At 43.2% G+C, this 21,867-nt stretch overlaps 2 protein-coding genes across 2 annotated transcripts; one reads left to right on the forward strand and one right to left on the reverse strand.

Moving 5' to 3' along the window:
• The first annotated feature begins 5,895 nt into the window (after positions 1–5,895).
• On the forward strand, positions 5,896–11,815 carry LOC127335204 (serine/threonine-protein kinase RIPK). Its single transcript, XM_051361813.2, has 5 exons — positions 5,896–6,474; positions 7,550–7,685; positions 10,816–10,952; positions 11,156–11,279; positions 11,382–11,815. The coding sequence occupies exons 1-5, from the start codon at positions 6,091–6,093 to the stop codon at positions 11,744–11,746; spliced, it is 1,146 nt and encodes a 381-aa protein (XP_051217773.1). The 5' UTR covers positions 5,896–6,090; the 3' UTR covers positions 11,747–11,815.
• Positions 11,816–13,448: 1,633 nt separating this feature from the next.
• Positions 13,449–17,207, reverse strand: LOC127335203 (subtilisin-like protease SBT1.8). Its single transcript, XM_051361812.2, has 2 exons — positions 15,464–17,207; positions 13,449–14,472 (listed from the first exon to the last, which is right to left on the reverse strand). The coding sequence occupies exons 1-2, from the start codon at positions 17,118–17,120 to the stop codon at positions 13,811–13,813; spliced, it is 2,319 nt and encodes a 772-aa protein (XP_051217772.1). The 5' UTR covers positions 17,121–17,207; the 3' UTR covers positions 13,449–13,810.
• Between the last annotated feature and the right edge of the window lie 4,660 nt (positions 17,208–21,867).

Genomic DNA, 21,867 nt, shown 5'->3' on the forward strand with positions numbered 1-21,867 from the left:
ATGACTGATGGAGGTTCTCACTTTATTCATGGAGGTTTTAGAAAAACTCTTGCTAGGTATGGTATTAATCATAGAATTGCTTCTGCTTATCATCCTCAAACTAGTGGTCAAGTAGAATTATCAAATAGAGAGATTAAATCTATCTTGCAAAAGACTGTTAATAAAACCAGAAAGAATTGGGCTAGTAAATTGAAGGATGCACTTTGGGCTTATAGAACTGCTTATAAAAATCCCATGGGAATGTCACCTTATAAAATGGTTTATGGGAAAGCTTGTCATTTACCTTTAGAACTAGAGCACAAAGCTTATTGGGCTGTTAGAGAATTAAATAAAGATCCTAAACTTGCCGGTGATAAGAGGTTGTTGCAATTGAGTTCTCTAGATGAATGGAGAAGTGAAGCTTATGAAAATGCTAAGCTCTTTAAAGAGAAAGTTAAAAAATGGCATGATAGGAGGATTATCAAAAGAGAATTTAATATTGGGGATAAAGTCCTATTGTATCGGTCTCGTCTCAGATTCTTTGCAGGGAAATTACTCTCGAAATGGGAAGGACCATATGTTGTCGAGGAGGTGTATCGTTCAGGAGCAATCAAAATTAGCTCTCTCCAAGGCAATGCTACGCAAGTGGTGAATGGACAAAGACTCAAGCATTATATCTCAGGTGATTCCTATAATGTTGATGTTGATATTATTCAAGTGGAAACACCGGAAGATTTCATCAAAGGGCAAACTGACAGTCCGCCAGAACTCGACTTTGAATAGGTAACAGTCCTGGTAATGAAAAGTACGCAATTTACTTTCCGAACTATATTTTTGCTGTTTTTAGAAAATATGAGAAATTACGAGTTCGAAACGGAGTGGAAAGGACGCACGAGGGCGCGGCACCATAGGCCGGCGCGGCCAAGCCCGGCCCGCGCCGCCCTATGGTTTGGCCGCTCCGTCGCCTCTTTCCGACTCTGGTTCGATCTAGTACTTTCCTTATGTCGTGAAAATTTTTGCTATATAATCCCCCGGACCCCTGGAGGTCCGTATATCGTGTTTTCGACGTGTTTTGTTTCGAGCTGTTTCTGCCAGGATTTGCTTCGGATCTAGAGCCATCATGTCTTCATCGGAAACTCCGAAGGACAGCTCCAGCAAGGATGTTGGCAACTTGTACATGGAGGAGCTGAGGATGCACCCTAAGGAGTTGCTGCTCGTTGAAGGAGAACTGCAGGTCAAGGATGTTCAAGGTCCTAAAGGAGAAGGAAGCCTGGAAGACAGGATGGAGAAGCTAGAACAAGAGGTTTTCAAGTACAAGAAGATGGCTGAGCGTGAGGTGGATATCTTCCACAGGATTGTGTCTGAACTCATTACTGAACACGAGAAGGAAACTGCAAAGCTTTGGAGCGACATCCTCACTTCACGACACCACCAACAAGCTCCAAGCACAACTCTATGATTTTCAGAATCAGAACTGTGAGTATGAAAACAGGTTTAAATACATAAGTCGTGCTGCTAGTTTCAGGATCCCCGAGACCAAGATGTCGTTTCTTGATGGAGAGCCTCTTCCTTGGAAGTTTGATGACGGGAATTCATCACCACCATCTCCGCAGAGTAATTCATCATCGGTATTGGCATCCCCTTGGTTTGTTCCAAGCTTGGGGGAGTGCCGCGGTATCACATTATCACTACCTTTTACTTTTATTGTCAAGTAGTGTCATATCATGAGTAGGGAAGTTATCGTATAAGATGGGTTGCAGTTGGAAGTGTCTCTCCTTTAGTTGGTTATCTATGTATCCCTTGGTGTGAGTTATCGTTATGAAATATTAATGAGAAGTCCTATCATTTACATATTGCACATCTTATTTTAGTTTGCAATCTCTATGATTCATCTTGTTGTTAGTATTGGTATCACTTTGGGAGCATTGAATAAATCTATTTGGTTTTGGCAAACTTAGCATTGGTCAATAGCAACAACACTTTGAGGTTTAAATAGAAAAGAGAAATACGTGTAGATGTTTCATTGTCTTTCTTGTTAGCTCATAGCTCATTATTCGTTAAAATTGTTTGTGCTTATAAGGAAGATGCATGATTGTTTCTACCACATGTATATTTGTTTGTTCCCTCGGCTCTTATGCTTGCTAATTAACCTTGCTAGCCAAAGACCTGTACTGAGAGGGAATACTTCTCGTGCATCCAAACCTTAACCCAAACCTATGCCATTTGTGTCCACCATACCTACCTACTACATGGTATTTTCTGCCATTCCAAGTAAATACTTCATGTGCTACCTTTAAACAATTCAAAACTTAGTATCTCTTATTTGTGTTAATGTTTCATAGCTCATGAGGAAGTATGTGGTGTTTTATCTTTCAATCTTGTTGGGCAACTTCCACCAATGGACTAGTGGCTTCATCCGCTTATCCAATAATTTTGCAAAAAGAGCTGGCAATGGGATTCCCAGTCCCAAATTAATCAAACTAAATAGACACTCCTCCATGGTATGTGATTGATGGACGGCACCCGAAGGATTCGGTTAGCCATGGCTTGTGTAAGCAAAGGTTGGGGGAGTGTCATCATCATAATAAAACAAAGTAAAAAGGCAATCCTTCATGGTATGAGATTGTTGGCAGGCACCCGAGGATTCGGTTAGCCATGGTTTGTGAAAGAAAGGTTGGAAGGAGTGCCACACAAAATGAAAATAATATGGGAGCCGCTCTTAGGAGGTTGTCTGGCAAGGGGGTTAGAGTACCCGCTACCAGTCGTTGACAACAACAAACACCTCTCAAAATGTTACTTTTATTATCTCTATATGATTTCAAAACTGAAAAAGCTCTAGCACATGATTTAATCCCTGCTTCCCTCTGCGAAGGGCCTGTCTTTTACTTTATGTTGAGTCAGTAAACCTATTTCTCTCCATCTCAAGCAAGCATTTGAGTAGTTGTGATCAAACCATTATATTGTGATTTGCTACATCATGTCTTTTATTCTTCCTTGTTTAGTACAAGTTTTATCTGAATGAATATAGCTTTGCAAGTTATCAATGATCATGAGAAGACCATTATGATTGAGTATGCAAGTTGTGCCTTATAAACTTTAACATGAGAGCGCTGCTCAATGAGATAAATATAATCTGTTAATTGTTCTCTGACCAAGAACGAAGTTTGCCATCACCAATTATGATTTCTCATGCACCTTTACTTGTGATTACCCTATACTTGTTTCAATATGAGTTATAAGAGGTTGTCTACTATAATGTCCTGTGTGAATGAATATGATGCTTCTTGTCCGTATTTTATTTATCGACTCTTCACTCCATAAACATGTGGTCATGTCTATCGAGCTTAGTTTCGCTTGGGGACAAGCGAAGTCTAAGCTTGGGGGAAGTTGATACGTCCAATTTGCATCACTATTTTATATCATAATTTGCTGTTATTCATTGATATATTTCATATTGGGACACAAAACTTATGTTATTTCATCTATTTTGCATGTTTCATCATTATTGGAGGATCGAACACCGGAGCCAGATTCTGCTGGAAAAAGCACCGTCGTAACGCAATATTTCGGAAGATCAACTCGAAGGAAATTATACCAAAAATCCTATTTTTCAAGATGACGAAGGAAGCCAGAAGGGGGAGCCAGGAGCAGCCAGGGTGGGCCCACACCCTAGGGCGGCGCGGCCCAAGCCCTGGCCGCGCCGGCCTGTGGTCTGGGGGGCCCACGACCCTTTTCGCCTCCTTTTCTTCGCCAAACCCTTCGTCCCGAAGACCTAAGCCACAGAGGGTACCTCGCGAAGAGTTACAGCCGCCTCTGCGGGGCGGAGAACACCAGAGAGAAAAGAGCTCTCCGGCGGGCGTGAATCCGGGGGAAATTCCCTCCGGGAGGGGGAAATCGACGCCATCGTCACCGTCATCGAGCTGGACATCATCGCCATCACCATCATCATCATCTCCACCATCATCACCGCCGTCATCACCGCTGGACACCGTCACCGCCGTAGCAATTTGGGTTTGATCTTGATTGTTTGATAGGGGAAACTCTCCCGGTATCGATTCCTACTTGTTGTTGATGCTATTGAGTGAAACCATTGAACCAAGTTTATGTTCAGATTGTTATTCATCATCATATCACCTCTGATCATGTTCCATATGATGTCTCGTGAGTAGTTCGTTTAGTTCTTGAGGGCATGGGTGAAGTCTAAATGTTAGTAGTGAACTATGGTTGAGTAATATTCAATGGTGTGATATTTAAGTTGTGGTGTTATTCTTCTAGTGGTGTCATGTGAACGTCGACTACATGACACTTCACCATTTATGGGCCTAGGGGAATGCATCTTGTATTCGTTTGCTAATTGCGGGGTTGCCGGAGTGACAGAAACCTAAACCCCCGTTGGTATATCGATGCAGGAGGGATCGCAGATCTCGTAGTTTAAGGCTGTGGTTAGATTTATTCTTAATTACTTTCTTGTAGTTGCGGATGCTTGCAAGGGGTATAATCACAAGTATGTATTAGTCCTAGGAAGGGCGGTACATTAGCATAGGTTCACCCACACAACACTTATCACAACAATGAAGATTATTTAGCCGTATGTAGCGAAAGCACTAGACTAAAATCCCGTGTGTCCTCGAGAACGCTTGGTCATTATAAGTAAACAAACCGGCTTGTCCTTTGTGCTAAAAAGGATTGGGCCACTCGCTGCAATTATTACTCTCGCACTTTACATACTCGTACTTTATTCAACTGTTACATCAAAACCCCCTGAATACTTGTCTGTGAGCATTTACAGTGAATCCTTCATCGAAACTGCTTGTCAACACCTTCTGCTCCTCGTTGGGATCGACATTCTTACTTATCGAAGATACTACGATACACCCCCTATACTTGTGGGTCATCAGCGACCCTAGCCAGGGTTCTAGCCATTGGGGAGCCCCCGGCCCAAGTAGCAGCCAGCAGGCGCCGCCCGAGGACGATGGCGACTCCGACGACGGCGGCGGCGACTACACAGCGTTCTACCGCCATTTTGGCATGTAGAACACCGTGTTTATATGTTTAGTTAATATTTCCTCTATCCGAATTGAAATATATTACGAATTCTGCCTATATATGTACGAACTCGTCTATATATGTTAAATATCTCTTATTTTAGGCTAAGTTTGATTGATTTTAGTCATGTTCCGTTTAAATTCGTCATATCGCCAGGATTTCCCTGAACTCGCCGCTGGGAAACTAGACCGGCCCAAACCAAAATTTACATCCATCCGACACCATTTAGCGCCGGATTTTGGCCTTGAGAGCCCAACGAGTGTAGATGCTCTTAAGAACGAAATGAGTACCAGTAGAGAGTCTAGTCGAACAGTCCGTGTATCGATGACACTATTTTCTTTCTTAACAAGGTTAGGAATTAAAATGCTGAAGGACCGGTCAAACTATGACCAAGGCTAGGAATTAAAATGCTCGGTCTCTAGACCATTATTTTGTTGCTATTCCGCTCGAACTGCGCTGTGGTGTGACTAGGACATACTCCTAACATCCATGGCCCGACTTTGTATCAATGGCACTATTTTTTTCTTAACAAAAATATATTAATATTAAGCAAATACCAATTACAGTCAACCCTTCAACAATAGAGACTCACCACGCCATACCGCTGTTATCCTACCTTTTATGTTGATCTACATTGTCACATAATTAGTCGTCCTTGTAATCCGGGAGCAGGAAAAAATTACTCCGCGTAGTCGATGTAGAGGCCAAGGCTATGTTGCTTCCCATATATTTGAAAGGAAAAGAAAGATACTGTAGTAATGTACTATCAACGTGGCATTACATACCATGGCATCTCATTATGAATGCAACTTCATTCCAAAGGGAAACACGTACATGACCGGCAGGCAGTCGGCACATCCCCAAACTAATCAAGCAGGATCGATCATTCTTCGCCGGGTCAAAAGGCCATCCTACTCTCCCCCAACCAAACTGAACCAAACCAAACCATTCAGTCCCTTGATTGATGCCGATGACAACTGAAGCAACCACTCCTACAAATTCCCACTATTATTAGCCCCTCCAGCCAATCCAGTCAACGCGCTCAAGCGCCGTTGGCCACGCGCAATGGTGAAGACGTCGTGGAGCGCACTGCTCGGCCTCGGCTGCTTCAGCTCGCACCATGGCGACGACTCCGGCCGGCCGCCCAAACCGGCGCCGCTACCAGACGATGACGTCGACGGCCCGATGAAGACGGCCGGCAGCGGCATGATGCCGTCGCCGGAGGACCTGTCCATGTCGTTGGCGGGGTCCGGCGTGGAGGCGTTCACGGTGGATGAGCTCCGGACGGCGACGCGGGACTTCTCCACCAGCAACTTCGTCGGCGAGGGTGGCTTCGGCCCGGTCTACAAGGGCTACGTCGACGAGCGGCTCAAGCCCGGCGTGCGCGCGCAGGCAGTCGCCGTCAAGCTGCTCGACCTCGAGGGCTCGCAGGGGCACAAGGAGTGGCTGGTAAATTCACTACTACTTCCATACTATACTCAGTTCTACTTGTCTACTTATGTACATGGAGTACTACACAATTACTTATGTACATGTACTACACAATTCTACTTATGTACATGGAGTACTACTACACAATTACTCACCCGTCTTACTAAATGCAATTTGTTTTGAGGTACAAACGCGATATTGCTCGTGGACTAATTTACAGTTTCCCAACGCCCGTCAAACGTGGTCTTCCATTCCATGTGGTGTCGTGAAAGTGATAAAATTCCACAAAAGAGATAACTTCCTTTTGATTTTTTCTCCTTCAATTTAGTGATATATTTGCACGAGATATAAGTTTCTATCCTCTTTTCAAAATCGTAAATTTCTGTTTTTTTTCTCGAAACATAGTACATACACATACGCTTAATTACAAATACGTACATATACTCACAACTATAAATGCACGCACATTTTACCTTTATGAGCACCTTCAAAAAATTGCATCTAAGAAACCAACTCAGCGGGTTTTGACGAAATCACTACATGTGCCTCGCTATCGAAAGGACTGTCACGTCCCACTAAAATAATATTAAGCTTTCATTAGACACCAAAGTTTTAAAACCTTGAATTTAAAGTTTTAAAGTGGAGATTGCTAGGCCCAGTTGAGAACAGCAAGCCTTGCATCATGTTGGTGTATACTAATAGTTCCTATTTTTCCGTAATGTTCCTTCCATAATCCAGATTTTCAGGACACTAATTGACTTGGCTTTTGGGCATATCCTAATTCAAACTCCTCAAAGCTGGACAGAATAAATTGTACTTCCTCCCTTTCATTTCATGAAAATTATTTTAAATTTGTTAAAATTTAAATATATTAGAATCGAATGTAATATATAGATATATTTAAATTTAGATAAATCTAAGATACATTTTATGTAACGAACGAAGTAGTGCACAGAAGCAGGGGTTAGCAGCTGTTTGCCGTAGCTACGAAATTCATGCCGCATGGTATTGCTTTGACCTAAATGTGGACACATGATTACCTCTTGCAAAAACAAAACAAAAAAGGACACATGATTTTGTCCTAATGGTGCAGGCTGAAGTCGTTCTTCTGGGACAACTGAGGCATCCTCACCTCGTCAAGCTGATCGGATACTGCTACGAGGATGAGCACAGACTCCTCGTCTACGAGTTCATGGCAAGAGGCAGTCTCGAGAAGCATCTTTTCAAGAGTAAGTCCAATTCTACAGAATCTTACTCCGTATTATAACCGCTTAATTCATAAGTTCTCTAAAATCTATCTATTATATACTAAGCAAAATGCGGAAGTATAATAGGGACACCACGTTTATCCACATCATCTTAATTATACTGACAGTTAGATCTAAAATTTACGGCTATGATTTAACAAAATATTATTAGTTTACGTAATATGTTCGACACAGTTGACACGTTAACGTTGAGGACATAACGTGCCATACATGAACTTCCAGAATTAATCAATTGATCTGCGTCATCTCAAATCTCAAAAAAGGAAAAGAAAAATAGCGTGCAATAGATACGTGCTTTCCTGGGAGACTAGGATAGTAGGAATAGTTGCATCTAAAAAACAACCAGGATTTTGCTTCCCTGGAATTCGTACGGTTTTACGTTTAACGCTGATAGGTCCATGCACGCGAAAACGATTAGGTAAATCAAGTTTCAGGGTGACAGAATCGTTGATTTCAGAAGTAAATGGAAATTCTTACGTAAAATAGAAAGGAAATAGAGTCCATATCCTTCATAAATAGCTTTTTCTTTTGCGGCCTCCTAGCATGCTAAATTGATTTCCGTCATCGTTGAATCTACCGATCAAGCCACGATGCCAGCTGGTCGCTGGAACAATATTACGACCGGCTCTACCGCGGAGTCTCGGTTATAGCTCTTGGCGTACCTATGATGGATATGGTCACGACAACTAAAGTTCCACAGGAGCGATGTGTTCCAGCGTGCCGAGTCCAGCCGAGAGGAGAGTGGCGGTATCAGTCCAGAGACGGGTCGTCTCTAGCATGGGTGTGATGCGCAAGGCTCAGTCCCATCCAGCTTATCAGCGGCAAGGTAACATCCGCAATGGTGCAGGCATTACAACAGGTAGTACCAGACGTACGACAGATACGGTCACGACAACTGAAGTTCCACGGGACATTGACGTACGACAGATACGGTCACGACAACTGAAGTTCCACGGGACATTGTGTTCTAGCGCGCCGAGTCCAGCCACGAGGAGAGCTATGGCAGCAACCCAATCGTCTGCGGTCGTTGCTGGCCTGGGAGTCCCATGTAAGGCTCATTCCATGCCTCTCATTGGCGGCAAGATAACATCCGCAATGGTGTAGACATCACGGCAGGTACCATGTACGATCGATACTACCATGGGAACTAAAGTGCCATGGGACCGTTGTGTTCTGGTGCGGCCAGTCTAACCGAGAGGAGAGTGGTGGAATGCTACAAGCCTCAGCCCATGCGGTTTATCAGCAGTAAGATGGCGCCCTAAATGGTGCATCTCGATGCCATTTCTAGGTAGAGGTGCTAATTAAGGTGTACCGTATCCTAGATAAGGTGTTTGTCGATTATATACCGTACCTATAAACCAAATTCTAGATAGGATCTTCATGGTTCATGGAGCTGCAGTATATGGGTTGTACTACTGGACGCATACCATAGGTTAAATTAAGAAATAATTATGCTAATGCAACTGAAGTGGAGCAAGTTGTGGTTTCAAACCGTGAGACCAACATGGTACTTAAACCAAAGTTTTTGAGGTATGCTAATATTTATATACGGCTTACACCTAGCTTCTGATACAAGACCAAGCTTGCAAAAATAACATGAAGATGTGTGTTTCTCTGGAAAAAATATAAACCTTGAATGAAATCCAATAAAAAGATTACTTTTATATGGTTGTGTCTTGATTCCCATTTAGTACGAGCTGTTATTTCCATTGCCACCATTTTTACATGGTTGGGATGAAAGAAAGACCAGACCGATCAGTCTAGCTATCCAGCTAAAGACGGTGTTGCATGTGTTTTACGAGTACTTTATCCATTTGAAAATATAATTTTTGTTTTCCCTAACCAACAATTAGTCAAAAAAAAGTATGTGGTTTATCCTACATGAAATTCGCAACAATGCATTCGTATTCCATACCATGTTCTTTTATTTTTATTTTCTAACTATTAATAAACTATATTATACAATACTCACGACTATCTCAACTTGAAAGTATGAAATATTCCATATATTTAAAATTGATTGATTAGAATTGTTTTTGCATGTCGCTAAAAATTTAATTGTAAAATAACCAGTTCACTGTAAAGATGTTGCACACGCATGTGCGTGTGCCACTTTGCTACAAATTAAGGATGGCACTATTTCACATATTTAACCTTCAAAGTGGAAAAATGACTACCGATGAAGTTGATGCCGTATTTTATATTTTCAAATATTATTTCAAATTTGAATAGAGCTACCTCTATGAGTAGGGTGAAATTTGGTAAAGAGTGTTATCACGTAAGCGAAGCATTCATATATGCAAACTATGATCAACGGATTGGATTTATAAATATATTTTAATGCAGATGATAGTGACCTAATTAACCTATGTAAATAGAGCACGTACTAATGCATAAGAGCCCGAGCACGGATTGTATAAACATTTTGCAATATTGAGTTCCTTTTGGTAGATAAGCAATGCCAATTATTCTAATAACTTCACAATTTCAAGATTGTTTAAACATTATGTTAGAGATTTAAATTCTTGTGGGCCATAAATGAAGATCACTCCATAGAGACTTTTGAGAAACTATGATAAAGAATCACTTTTATACAACTAAACAGTAGCGGTTGCCATTTACAATTTGGTCAAGATGTCTAATGCTGAGGACTTTACTCTCTCTCTCTTCCAACGTTGAGACGTGCCATATAAAATAAGTGAATTACTAAAATGTTATTTTTATTATATAAATTTTTAGGTATTAATGACCATGTAGTAAATCATTGAAGTCGTAATTTTCAGGATGACATAACAATCATTAAAGCACAAATAAAATACATATGCTTCCTTACAATATTTTAAAATAGAATTAATGACTTTCACTCTCATAACATATATATGCGTACAACAAATTTATATTTCAAACACTTTCAAGGAAATAAAAATTATTCCCTCGCATTTGCGAGGGCCACTGTGCTAGTTAATAATAATGATACTTGAGAACTAGCTATTAATTTGTTCATGTTTAATCAAAGATTAATGCTGAAATCACGTTTAGTTCTCCATTCGTTGCGTCTAATGGCACTGCTTCTGTCGTTGGGAAACTGCAGAGTACTCTGCGTCGTTGCCGTGGTCAACACGGCTGAAGATCGCCATTGGAGCCGCCAAAGGTTTGGCCTTCCTCCATGACGCCACCAAGCCCGTCATCTATCGTGACTTCAAGACCTCCAACATACTGCTTGACACGGTACGTACGTGATTAATCGATTATATGTGCAAGCTACGACTGTAACTAAATTACGACCATAAGAAAAATCACCTTGCATCATTTTGACACAAGAAAATCAATAAAAGCTTCTACCTACGAATAAAAAAGTGAATATGGGGACATACTATCACAAAGAATGCAACGTTTCTAAGAAGTGCCAAATGACTTGTATAATTTTGTAGAATTACAATGCGAAGCTTTCTGATTTTGGTCTAGCCAAGGATGGGCCCGACGGAGAAGAGACACATGTCTCCACACGAGTCATAGGTACACAAGGCTACGCTGCACCAGAGTACATCATGACCGGTACATGAGACTATGTATAATTTTTGTATGTCTAAGATTCATATAAAACCAACTTCAAAACTAAAAGGGTGCATAATTTTTGCAAACATGTTTTTTTGCTAGGTCATCTTACAACGAAGAGCGATGTGTATAGCTTTGGTGTGGTGTTGTTGGAGCTCCTGACGGGGCGGAAGGTGGTTGACAAGAACCGGCCACCCCGAGAGCAAAGCCTCATCGAGTGGGCACGGCCGTACTTATTGCATGACTCCTCACGCCGACTAGAGCGCGCCATCGACAAGAGCCTAGATGGACAATACTCGCGTCTAGCTGTCCAGAAGGCCGCAGCTATGGCCTATCAGTGCCTAAGTGTCAGCCCAAAATCGCGGCCGCAGATGTCGGCCGTCGTGGAGGCTCTGGAGCTATTGCTCACCATGGACGATGTCGCCATCGAACCGTTCGTGTACATTGTGCCATCGGAGAACAAATGACTTTTAACGATGATGTGTAACATACCATCAGATACAGTTTATATAATTAGTCTATGCACGTTAACTTCATTAAGTGTTGGGTATCCTCCTCATGTGGACTGTGAGAAGTGGCCTTATCAAATATCAACCCTTCGAGGTGGTCCAAATAGGTGCAAGAGCTCACTCCTCATTGGGATATGACCGAGGATCATTTTGTACATTGCACATGAGAGGAGAGATAGAGAGAGGGTAAGCCTCCCACCTAGTCGTCATTAGATGAAGTGACGAAAATTCATGTTAGACTAGAACAGAAAAACAAAACAAAAATGAAGGAGAAGCTCAAATCAATTGCTGGGCGCTTCCCATAAGGTTGTCAAGACGATATCTCCTTCTAGCTGTAGTTCCACCGTATTTGGTGAGATTGCTTCTATCTCTAAGTCTTGAGTTCCAAATCTTGTTGTTGGCACCCAAAATCCATGTATATATTGATGTATGATATCCTCTAATGCTCTCTAGAGAAGAACAAGTTATATCCCCAATTAATAATAGTGGAAGAAGATTTGGTTGACTTTAGCCCGTGGTTTTTTCTCCCAAGTTGAGAAGTTTTTGATGTAAAAAGGATTGGTGTCAATTGATTTACTACTTCTGCAGCTACGTGAGAATTTCTCTCCCTACCTAAGACATCCCCTATGGCAGGTTATTCACCGGAGAAAAGATGACTATTAATGATGACGTGTAACATCTCATCGGTTACACTTTATACACGTGTCTATGCATATTAATTAACTTAATTAAGCATACAATAATTTTAGAAAAATAAATAAAATAATATTACTAACATATTCATTGTATTCATCCACTAGGTGCAGTAATTTTACCCCTTCTATCAAAATCTGTTATTTATCTCCATATATGGTAAATCTAGAACTACCCAAAATAACATCACTTTTTTGAAAAACTTAACACCTAAACAATGTATCTATTGGTGAATAGAGAAGTGAATTTACTACTGGGAGAGGTAAAGAGCCAGTTGTCATCATCCACCGAGCGGCCTTTACCTGGCGCCGCCCGGCAGAGGCAGAGTCAGTGGGGGTGAAGGGAGATGGGGATGGTGGCGACTAGGGTTTTCCTCAGCACCCCCTGCCCACAGCGACATGGACTGGCAACATAACCATATCTTTAATATTTCAAAAATGCCAATGATAAACATTTCTGGTATATATTTATGACAAGTTTTGACGAATAGAGATGTCCTGAGTGACATTTGTCGTTGTGGCTATGTTTGCTGGACATATGCATCTCTGATGCAGGGATGATGAAGCTTCCAATTTCTTACAAAAAGAGATATTTCCGTCAGGATGTGGTGTTTCAAAACTCATGAAGCTGAATAGTCACTTGTCAAGCTCACATAGATTACCTCTGATCAAGCACAGCCATGGCAACTTCGATTCAGAATCTAATGCCTAGCCAAACAAAATTCAAAGTTCAACACTCAACAAATTCCAAGAAGAATTTCCTGATTTTTTTTCTTGCTACCAGGCTACTTGACCTCATTCCAGAGTTCAGGCCTTCTGTTTGAGACCAACTGGGTTCTGAACTTCTGCTAACTGGTAATACTCACAACTGCCATCAATGGATTTGCATGCAATGCTTATCTGATGAAAATAGTCCAAACAAAACATGTTGATGCAAACATACAGTTCCAGTTAACCTCATAACCAGAGAAATCAAATCAAATCATGTTATTCTGCATTAGTTCACGAGCACCAGGATGGGCATAAATTACACATTTCAATCAAACAACCGACCCATTTCAGTTCGGGTGCTTCCAGGCATCAACTAGAAAAAAGAAATAGAAACCTCACATGTTATTAGCACACGAGCTTCTCGCTAGGCAACTAGTAACTAAAGGGAAAGTGAAGTTCGGTGAGTGACCGGCACTAGGAAGAAAGAACTCAAGGTTTGCAGTTGGGAGCTTCACGCAGATTCTCTTTGTGAAGCCATCGGCAAATTACATCAAGCTATCTATCTTTCATCTTCTCCTGAACATGACTAAAACATCATGAAGACTTGAACTTGCTGTCCTCACATCTTCCATGTATACGCGACAGGACTGCGAACGACATGTTCATTACCCACCCATGATATCCAACCAAAATCTGGTTTCGCGTGGCTTGGGCTAGCCTTCGATTCAAAGGTGACGTAGTACCTCTGCTTTTGCCCCACCTTCTTGAATAAAAGTTTTGATGGTGTAACTGTAACACTAACAGATGCAGGGCTGCTGACCTTCACATTGTAAACCGACATTGCTGGACCAACATTGGTTAGCTCCCTCCTATACCTCATAACGTGCTTCGGTTTCTTCTTGAAAACGACTGAAAATGATGGATAGTTGAGATCACCTGGACGGGATTTTCGTGGACATGAGATGTTAGACATCTTGGTTATTACTCGGATATGTGTCTCACTGTAGTCCAGAGAGCAGAGGAAGACAACATAGTCGTTGGTAGAGATGTCATATACAAGGCCCGGAGAGAGCGCCTTCTGTGGGTTGACATGGCCGGCACCGAAAGCAAATGGGGTTGCAGGTAAGCTTCCTGCAGCATCCCGAAGGGAGGAGTTTGTGTTGTCGACAATGTATGAGGTGGTCATCAGTGCCGACTTGATGGCGGCAGGGCTCCAGTTAGGGTGTGCGGCTTTGAGGAGTGCAGCAACTCCACTAATGTGAGGGCAAGACATCGATGTCCCTGCATGAATCAAAAGCGTTGATCAAGATCAAATAAATAACAGGTCTTTATATAGTAACCATATCATTACTGAAGAACATAACCATATTGCTGAGACATATCAGTTCCAGGCTTTCTGCTTAGCTGATATCAGCGTGTAACACTATATAATGAACTACATGTACCATACGACATACGGATTATTTAAGCACTAGCATGCTACAATAAAATACCCCCTCCGTCCAATGATATAAGATTTTACCAATATAGAGTACATTGGTTATATTATGGAACGATGGGAGTAGTAAAGTAGAAAAAAATGAGCAGCATTGGAACATAAATTGCATTTACTTATACAAGTTTTTTGTCCCCAGAATTCAACAGCACAAAGTTATCCTATAAAAGAAGTCTGTAAAAAAAAGTCAACATCCACATCAAGCATATATCACGGCGATGCAACACACATCATTAAAATTCAGAATCGAACAGCTGAGCCAGAAGAGAAAAACTGAAGCAGCAACTGAGAGGAAACATTCCGCAACTAGTTGCATTATTCAGACTACTATTCAAATGATATCTCACGAAACTCGAGTGTGGATAATGAAACCGCTACCAATATCACAAGATCTGGGATACCATGTTAGAAGTAGACTCAAACAAGGAGTATCTCCTTGGCTCATGCAGTGTCTTACTTTTACTCGAAAGGAGCTAAAGTAAAAAAAGTAACTTGTCTTTGCTGATGTCGCCTTTGAAAGATTTCACATCTAGTCTAGACCATTTACATGTGCACTCCTGGCAAAAGGCAGTGAAAGCAAGTGCTGTCTGTTTGTTCCAACAACAAACCAAAGTTGAAATGAAATGGCGCCCTTTTCACAACAAACCAAAGTAATGGTCTATGAATTGTCAATCTGTGGGAGCAGTAAATGAGTAATTCCAAACATAATAACAACATGATAATTCCCTATGAGAAGAGACTGAATCTTGAAAATGCATGGGCTGGATAGACACTGACCGGAGATGATGTTGAAGCGAGTCCGGCGGCCGTCTTTGGCGAGGCCGGTGGGCCCCGCGACGCCGGTCCACCCTGCCAGAATGTTCACCCCCGGACCAATCATGTCCGGCTTTAGGACGTCGGGCACGACGGTGTTCGGCCCGCGAGAGCTGAATGCCGCCACGACGGGTGACGGCCGGACACCAAGAATGGTGCCGCCGAAACTTAGCATTGCCATAGGCTTGCCACCGCGCGCGGCGTAGTCCCGTATCTTGTCACCAGTGAGCTTCCCCACCGCCACGGCCGGGAGTAGGTGGCTGTCCGCGACGAGCTCCTCCCCGCTCGCCGCCGTGTTGGCCAGCACCATCCCGGCGCCGCCAGCGGCCTTGACGACGGCGCCCTTCTCCACACGCGCGTTGACGCCGCGGTCGCAGAGCACAATCTTGCCGCGCACGGAGGCCGGGTCCAGCGTGCCCGAGAGACAGAGCTTGCTCGCATTGTCGCCGCTGCCGCCGTAAACGAGAGGGAGCATGACGGGGCGCGCGGACTGGGCGGGACCCGCGTAGAGGGACACGCCGGACAGACGCGCCCCGGTTGGGAGCGTGACGTACGCCGGGAAGTCGCGGTCCAGCGTGCCCGCGCCGACGGTGGCGACCCACGGCGCGGAGTTGGCCACCGTGGCGCCGGACGGGCCAGAGTTGCCTGCCGAGCAGGCCACGAAGACGCCAGCCGCCGTCGCACCGAAGGCGCCCACCGCCACGGTGTCCCGGAAGTATGGCGCGGCGCCGCCGCCGAGAGACAGGGACAGCACGCCCACCCCGTCGGCGACGGCGGCGTCGATGCCCGCAAGGATATCAGAGCCGAGGCACCCCTCCGGCCAGCACACCTTGTACGCCGCCACGCGTGCCCCGGGCGCCATTCCGCGTGCCGTGCCCGTGGCGTACCCGAAGAGGCTCGCGTTCGCCACCGCCGCGCCAGCCGCAGTGGTCGCCGTGTGCGTCCCATGCCCATCCCTGTCTCGCGCCGACCGCCTCCCGGCACCCATTCTCCCGCGGCCGGCGGTCGCGGCGCGGAAGCCCCGCGAGAAGCTCCGTGCGCCCACCAGCTTCCTCCCGCACGAGCTCGGCGGGAAGTCTACGCCAGCCTCACACACCCCCCTCCAATGCGCGGGCGGCGGCGGTAGGTCGCCGTCCGCGAGACTCGGCGAATCCGGCCAGATGCCGGTATCAAGAACCCCTATGACCACGTCGTGCGAGGCCGCGTCCAGGTTGTGGATGGCCGGCTGGTAAGCCGGGGAGAGCAGCCCCAAGAACTCAGGGGTGCGCGTGGTGTGGAGCTGGAACAGTGTGTCCGGCACGACCTGCAGCACTCCGGGGCTACCACGGAGGAGCGGCAGATGGTGCGGGAGCAGCGCCGCCGCGAAGCCGTGGGCAGCTGAGGAGTAGGAGTAGAGAAGGCTGCGCGCCGGGTCGATGTACAGGGACTGTAGGTGCGCGGCGTGCCAATGTGCCGGGGACGGGTGCGCCGCCGGCATGCTCGAGGGGTCCATGAAGACGATGTAGGTCTTGGTGCCGCTGCCGCTGCTGGTGGAGACGTCGGAGTCACCATTGACATTGGCAAGCGAGTGGCTTACAAGGAGGACGAGAACACCACAGAGGAGGAGCTGGGCGTCCTCCATTGTTGAGTTTGAGTGGGGAATCTGGGATTTGGGAGTGAGGTGGAAGGAGGGAGTGCGAGGCAGACTGAGTGAGATGCTGGTGATAATGACCTTGTGCGATGTGGGGTGATGGGCCCCTTGTGCAGGGCTTTAGGGAGGTTTGGAGGGCTTTTTGGTGGATAGGCATGAGTGATCGATGGAAAGTTTTCAGCATTTTTTTTACAAATTGACCTTTTTTGGGAGAATATGCTGGTTGCGATGATTAAGGAGTGAGGCAACTTCTCCAGGATTAGAATGTTTAATTATTATTTTGGGTGTTTGTAAGTGGTGAATAAGCTTGTGTTGGCTCACCTTTCTTTGCAATGTCATTACAACTGACTTTTGCATGTAATAATTTGCTAATCAGGTGTATCTTTGGTTATTTATCATTTCCATTTGATGACCGACAACTTCATCTTGCTCTCTTAGTTTCGAAATACTACTACATTAGTGTCTATAATAAAAAAAACTCATCATAATTATCCTCATACACTTGTAGAGATTATCAAAAGAGAAACTTTGTTTTTTTGTCCCAGTGCACTAATAGAAAATAAGATTTGTGTATAAGCTCAAGACTAGACCAACACAGCACAATATAGCTCAACCCAAACAACTACTAGTGGAGCAACTAGTGAAGTGCCCCTAGCCCGCACTTGCCCACGCAAGTGCCTCAACCTTAACCGTATGAAACATGGTGGCTACATAGGGCTGAGCATTGTCCAACACAGGTTGGGATGCTTGTAAATCCAACAGGCTGTGACCATTATCACCGATAAAGTGTCCCCGCATAGCAGGCGGGTGGTGGATCATAGCGCCACCGACCACTAATCCACGAAGTCGTTCTCAGCAGCGGGAGCTCAAAGTGGAGGGATCCAAGGCAACATCTCATTCCACATAGTTCTGGAAAAGGATATGTGCATGGTCTCAACGTCTCAATGGCTTGATCGCACAAAGGACAACTCGTCGCGTGTTGCAGTCTACGCCGCATGAGGCACTCTCACTGGCCTAACATATGTTCTAACATGAAAGGCACATGAAGTACTTCACCCCTAGGGACACACGCCCACGACTTCTAGTTAAGCTTTGAAGTCTCTTAAAAAAACTCTTGTGGGGACACTTGAGGTTGGGAGTGGGACCGTGAGAGACCACAAAATGCATATAAGAGGGCTATTGTGGATTCGACAATATGATATAACCTCGATCATATGTTAGACAGGTAACTACTAAAAATAAATTGGTTAGTTAGCATGACATGTAAAGAACTGCGCAAATAGATTTTTCATTTAAAGTTTTTCACAACATTAATTTTTGATATTTCCTACTAAGTGGGTAAGATTTGAAACATCATTCTTTTACTCCTTCCGTTTCAATCTATAGTGCCTATAGATTTTCTACACGGTAATTAGCGTAACTCATTTTTTAACACAAAATCCCCTAAAGAGGGACCGTACGAAAGAGAGACGTGAGAGAGAGATGTGAGATAGAGAGAGACGTGAGAGAGATGAAATTCCAGATTTTATGCACGGGATTAGTTTTGTTTCCTTATTTCCAGCTATTCAGCTCATCTCGGTGGAAGGGATTCTTTGCAAATAAACACATATATAATCTTATATTATGAAACAAATGTAGAAAATCTATAGGCACTATAGATTGAAACAGAGGGAGTATCATTTAAATCTTCCAAGTGGATGGCGTCATCAAAATCAAAATCAAGAGATAAGAAAATGGTACTCCCTCCTACCTAAAACAGCTTGCATACAAATTTAGCCAAAATAAATCTTTATAAATTTAATCATGTATATTAACCAAAGATATGAATATATATAATGCCAAATTTATATTATTTGAATTATAATGAAAGGATATATTCATACTACACCCTGGTATAGTTACACTCACACTCATAATCTAGAGAGTATCTAGCATACCGGAGAGTATGTATATGTGGTACGAAGTATATAAAACTATTTTGTTAGTATATAAACTACTTTGTAGGCAGTATACTCATTTTTTACGTATACATATGCATGTATTTCGGATATATAGTGCAAACTGTGGGTTCATTTGCATTTTTTTCACCAAACTTGGTTTGGAGTTTCTTAGATATAGTGTAGAAACATACTCAAATTGATTAAGTATCCTATATACTTTCGTATGGTAGTATATTAGATATGGGTGTAACTACACCCAAGAGTAGGAAGTATTTATCCTTTCATGAAACATTTTCATATTATATGCATTTGGTATCATAGAGGTTCTTATTAGTTAACAGTATAATGGAAAGCTAGGAGCCACCACAGCGCCCTGAGAACTTGAGTCGTTGGATCTTACCTCTGAACGGCTTAGATCATCCAAACCTCCCACGGTGCCGGGTTAGCACGTAATAGCGCATTACCCGGCCAGCCAAACATAGCTGGGCTGCTACTCTACAAAGCTACCTCCATACTTTCTCGTTAATTGGGCCAATATGTTGTTAACCATGCAGCCGGGGGCAGGCCCCCCGATCACCGGGCTTTGACCGCTTCCACGGCCCGTTGTTATTTTCGCAAGTTAACGTCCAGCAAGCACCAAGCAGGGACTGTAAACCCAAGCGTCTCGTCCGCTGGCGTAGAGCTGCTGGCTCTTTAGACTCCCGTCGAGCACGGTGGTAATGATATGCGTTACTAAATCTCCTTTAATTTCCCCTTTTGTATTTATATGATCATTTCAGCGTTTCCTTCATTCATAGATCCCTTATTTCTTCCCGGTGACGCATACCGGTGCCGCGGCAGCACACCCCTACTACCCTGTTGGCCTGCAATAGGAGGGTAAAGAGGAGGTGGCAGCGGGTTGATGATGCGAAGGAGGCAGCGGTGGCTCCACAACTTTCCGGCTGCAAAGGGAGCCCCATGGGAAATTGTGAAGGAGGTAAGGAGACACGGAAATCTGGGGGAAGTTTCCCATATGCAGCTTCTCATTAACCACTCAGGTTCAATCTGAACTCAAGCAGGTTCCGTTCGATTATCATTCCCTGGCCTCATCTCATGGTATTGTATCTATAACTTTTGATTTGGTTTCTGATATACTGCATTCTTTGGGTGTCTCATGGTCTCTGCCATTGCACAACTCAAACAGTTGATGTTCCTTTCTTTCGGTGAATTCATAGCTATGGTGCAGGTTATTCTCGCTATAATTCATGTCCCTTCATCATATCCTCCTCCAGGCAGGGTTTGGCTACTGTGAGTAGTGCCATGTCTACTGAATTAGTCAGCTCGTCCCTCTGGTGCAAGCAGGGAATGGAATTACTCAAGATGATAGTGCTTAAGCGTGATGGTTGTTGCTAGCCACCAATTTGATTCCCTTGATTGTTTACTCATTTAGTGCAAATCAGTTTACACTGATATTTCTCATATCTAAGCAGCTCAGATCCCCCACAGATGTAATGCTTGGATGTTGAAGTCAGGGAGAAATCTATTCTGCCTCAAAGCTTTTATTTTGAGAGAATATTGTACCTTAATGTTGCTTTAGTTTTTAACGTGATTTTTTTTTCTTCTTCATCCCACTGCTCTATAAAGGGTGAGGGCAACTTTTCAGAAGTCCAGTCATTTGGTCCAGAGGGTTGTTCCGGTTATTGGTTGTGAGGACTTAAATACGAACTCACACAGTCGACTACAGATTCGTTTCTAAGTCATGAAAGAAGGTGCTACTCATGTTAATCCTTCTACTTTTGTTTGCTGAACTGAAATACTGTGTGAGACTAAAGCTCTTACAAAATCTTAGAAAGTTTCCTTTCCATTATGTTTATTGTTTGGTAGCCTATAATTTTTCTGTTTGAATGAACATTTGCAGGTTGCTACCATGGTAGAAGTTCATCATACATGAATGAGATGAGGCAAAGCTTTGTTGTATACCCGAAAGAAATACTGGAAATATCCTGTTTATTTTGGAATGTTAGTATAGCTATCCTCGTAAGATTTACCTTTCCAGCAGGACATGTTTCAACCAAAATAAGTTTTGATGCAAAGCTAATTAATGATTATGATCTTAGCTCAATATTCTACCGGGAAAGAATTTTATCAGGTATCTCTAACTATATTTCCAAGCTATGTACTTACCAGATCTTAATTCTGTATTTTGCCGGTTTACTTCAGTAACATGATGTGCAAAAGGTGATCTTCATTTGCAGGTATTGATATTGCACCAGAGCAACCAAGCGACAGATTTTTCGCCTATCATGGTCAACTTAATGATTCTTGATTCTTTTATACAATATGAATATTCTGGTCATCTAATAATTATTGCCCGTCTTAGGTTTATGAGTATTATAGTACTGCTTCCTCCTATCCGTAATAAATCTTGTGGTTTTAGTTAAATGAAACTAAAACCACGACACTTATTATGGATCAAACAGAGTATTTATTTTATACTTATTTGCTGGAGTTTGCAAAATAATGATTCTTAAATTATATCGATTAATCTTTTGGCATTGCAGAATGAGGACAAAACTAATGTTGAGTGCAGGGTGTGGAACCCTGTTTCTTAATCTTGAACTAAACCTATTTATGTTTGTTTAGTGTTTTATCTTAGTTTCTTGGACAGTACAAAAATTGTTCCACATGAATTGATGAAGTTAACCTCGAATCTCCATTTAATGTGTAACATTGTGTCGTGTTGTGAAATCATATTCGTGTATTTGTTATTGGTTTTTATAATTATTTGTTAGGGGTGGAGAAAGCATTGTTGTGAAGCA

This window comes from Lolium perenne, chromosome 2 (genome assembly GCF_019359855.2).
Source record: "Lolium perenne isolate Kyuss_39 chromosome 2, Kyuss_2.0, whole genome shotgun sequence".
Classification (NCBI taxonomy): Eukaryota; Viridiplantae; Streptophyta; class Magnoliopsida; order Poales; family Poaceae; genus Lolium; species Lolium perenne.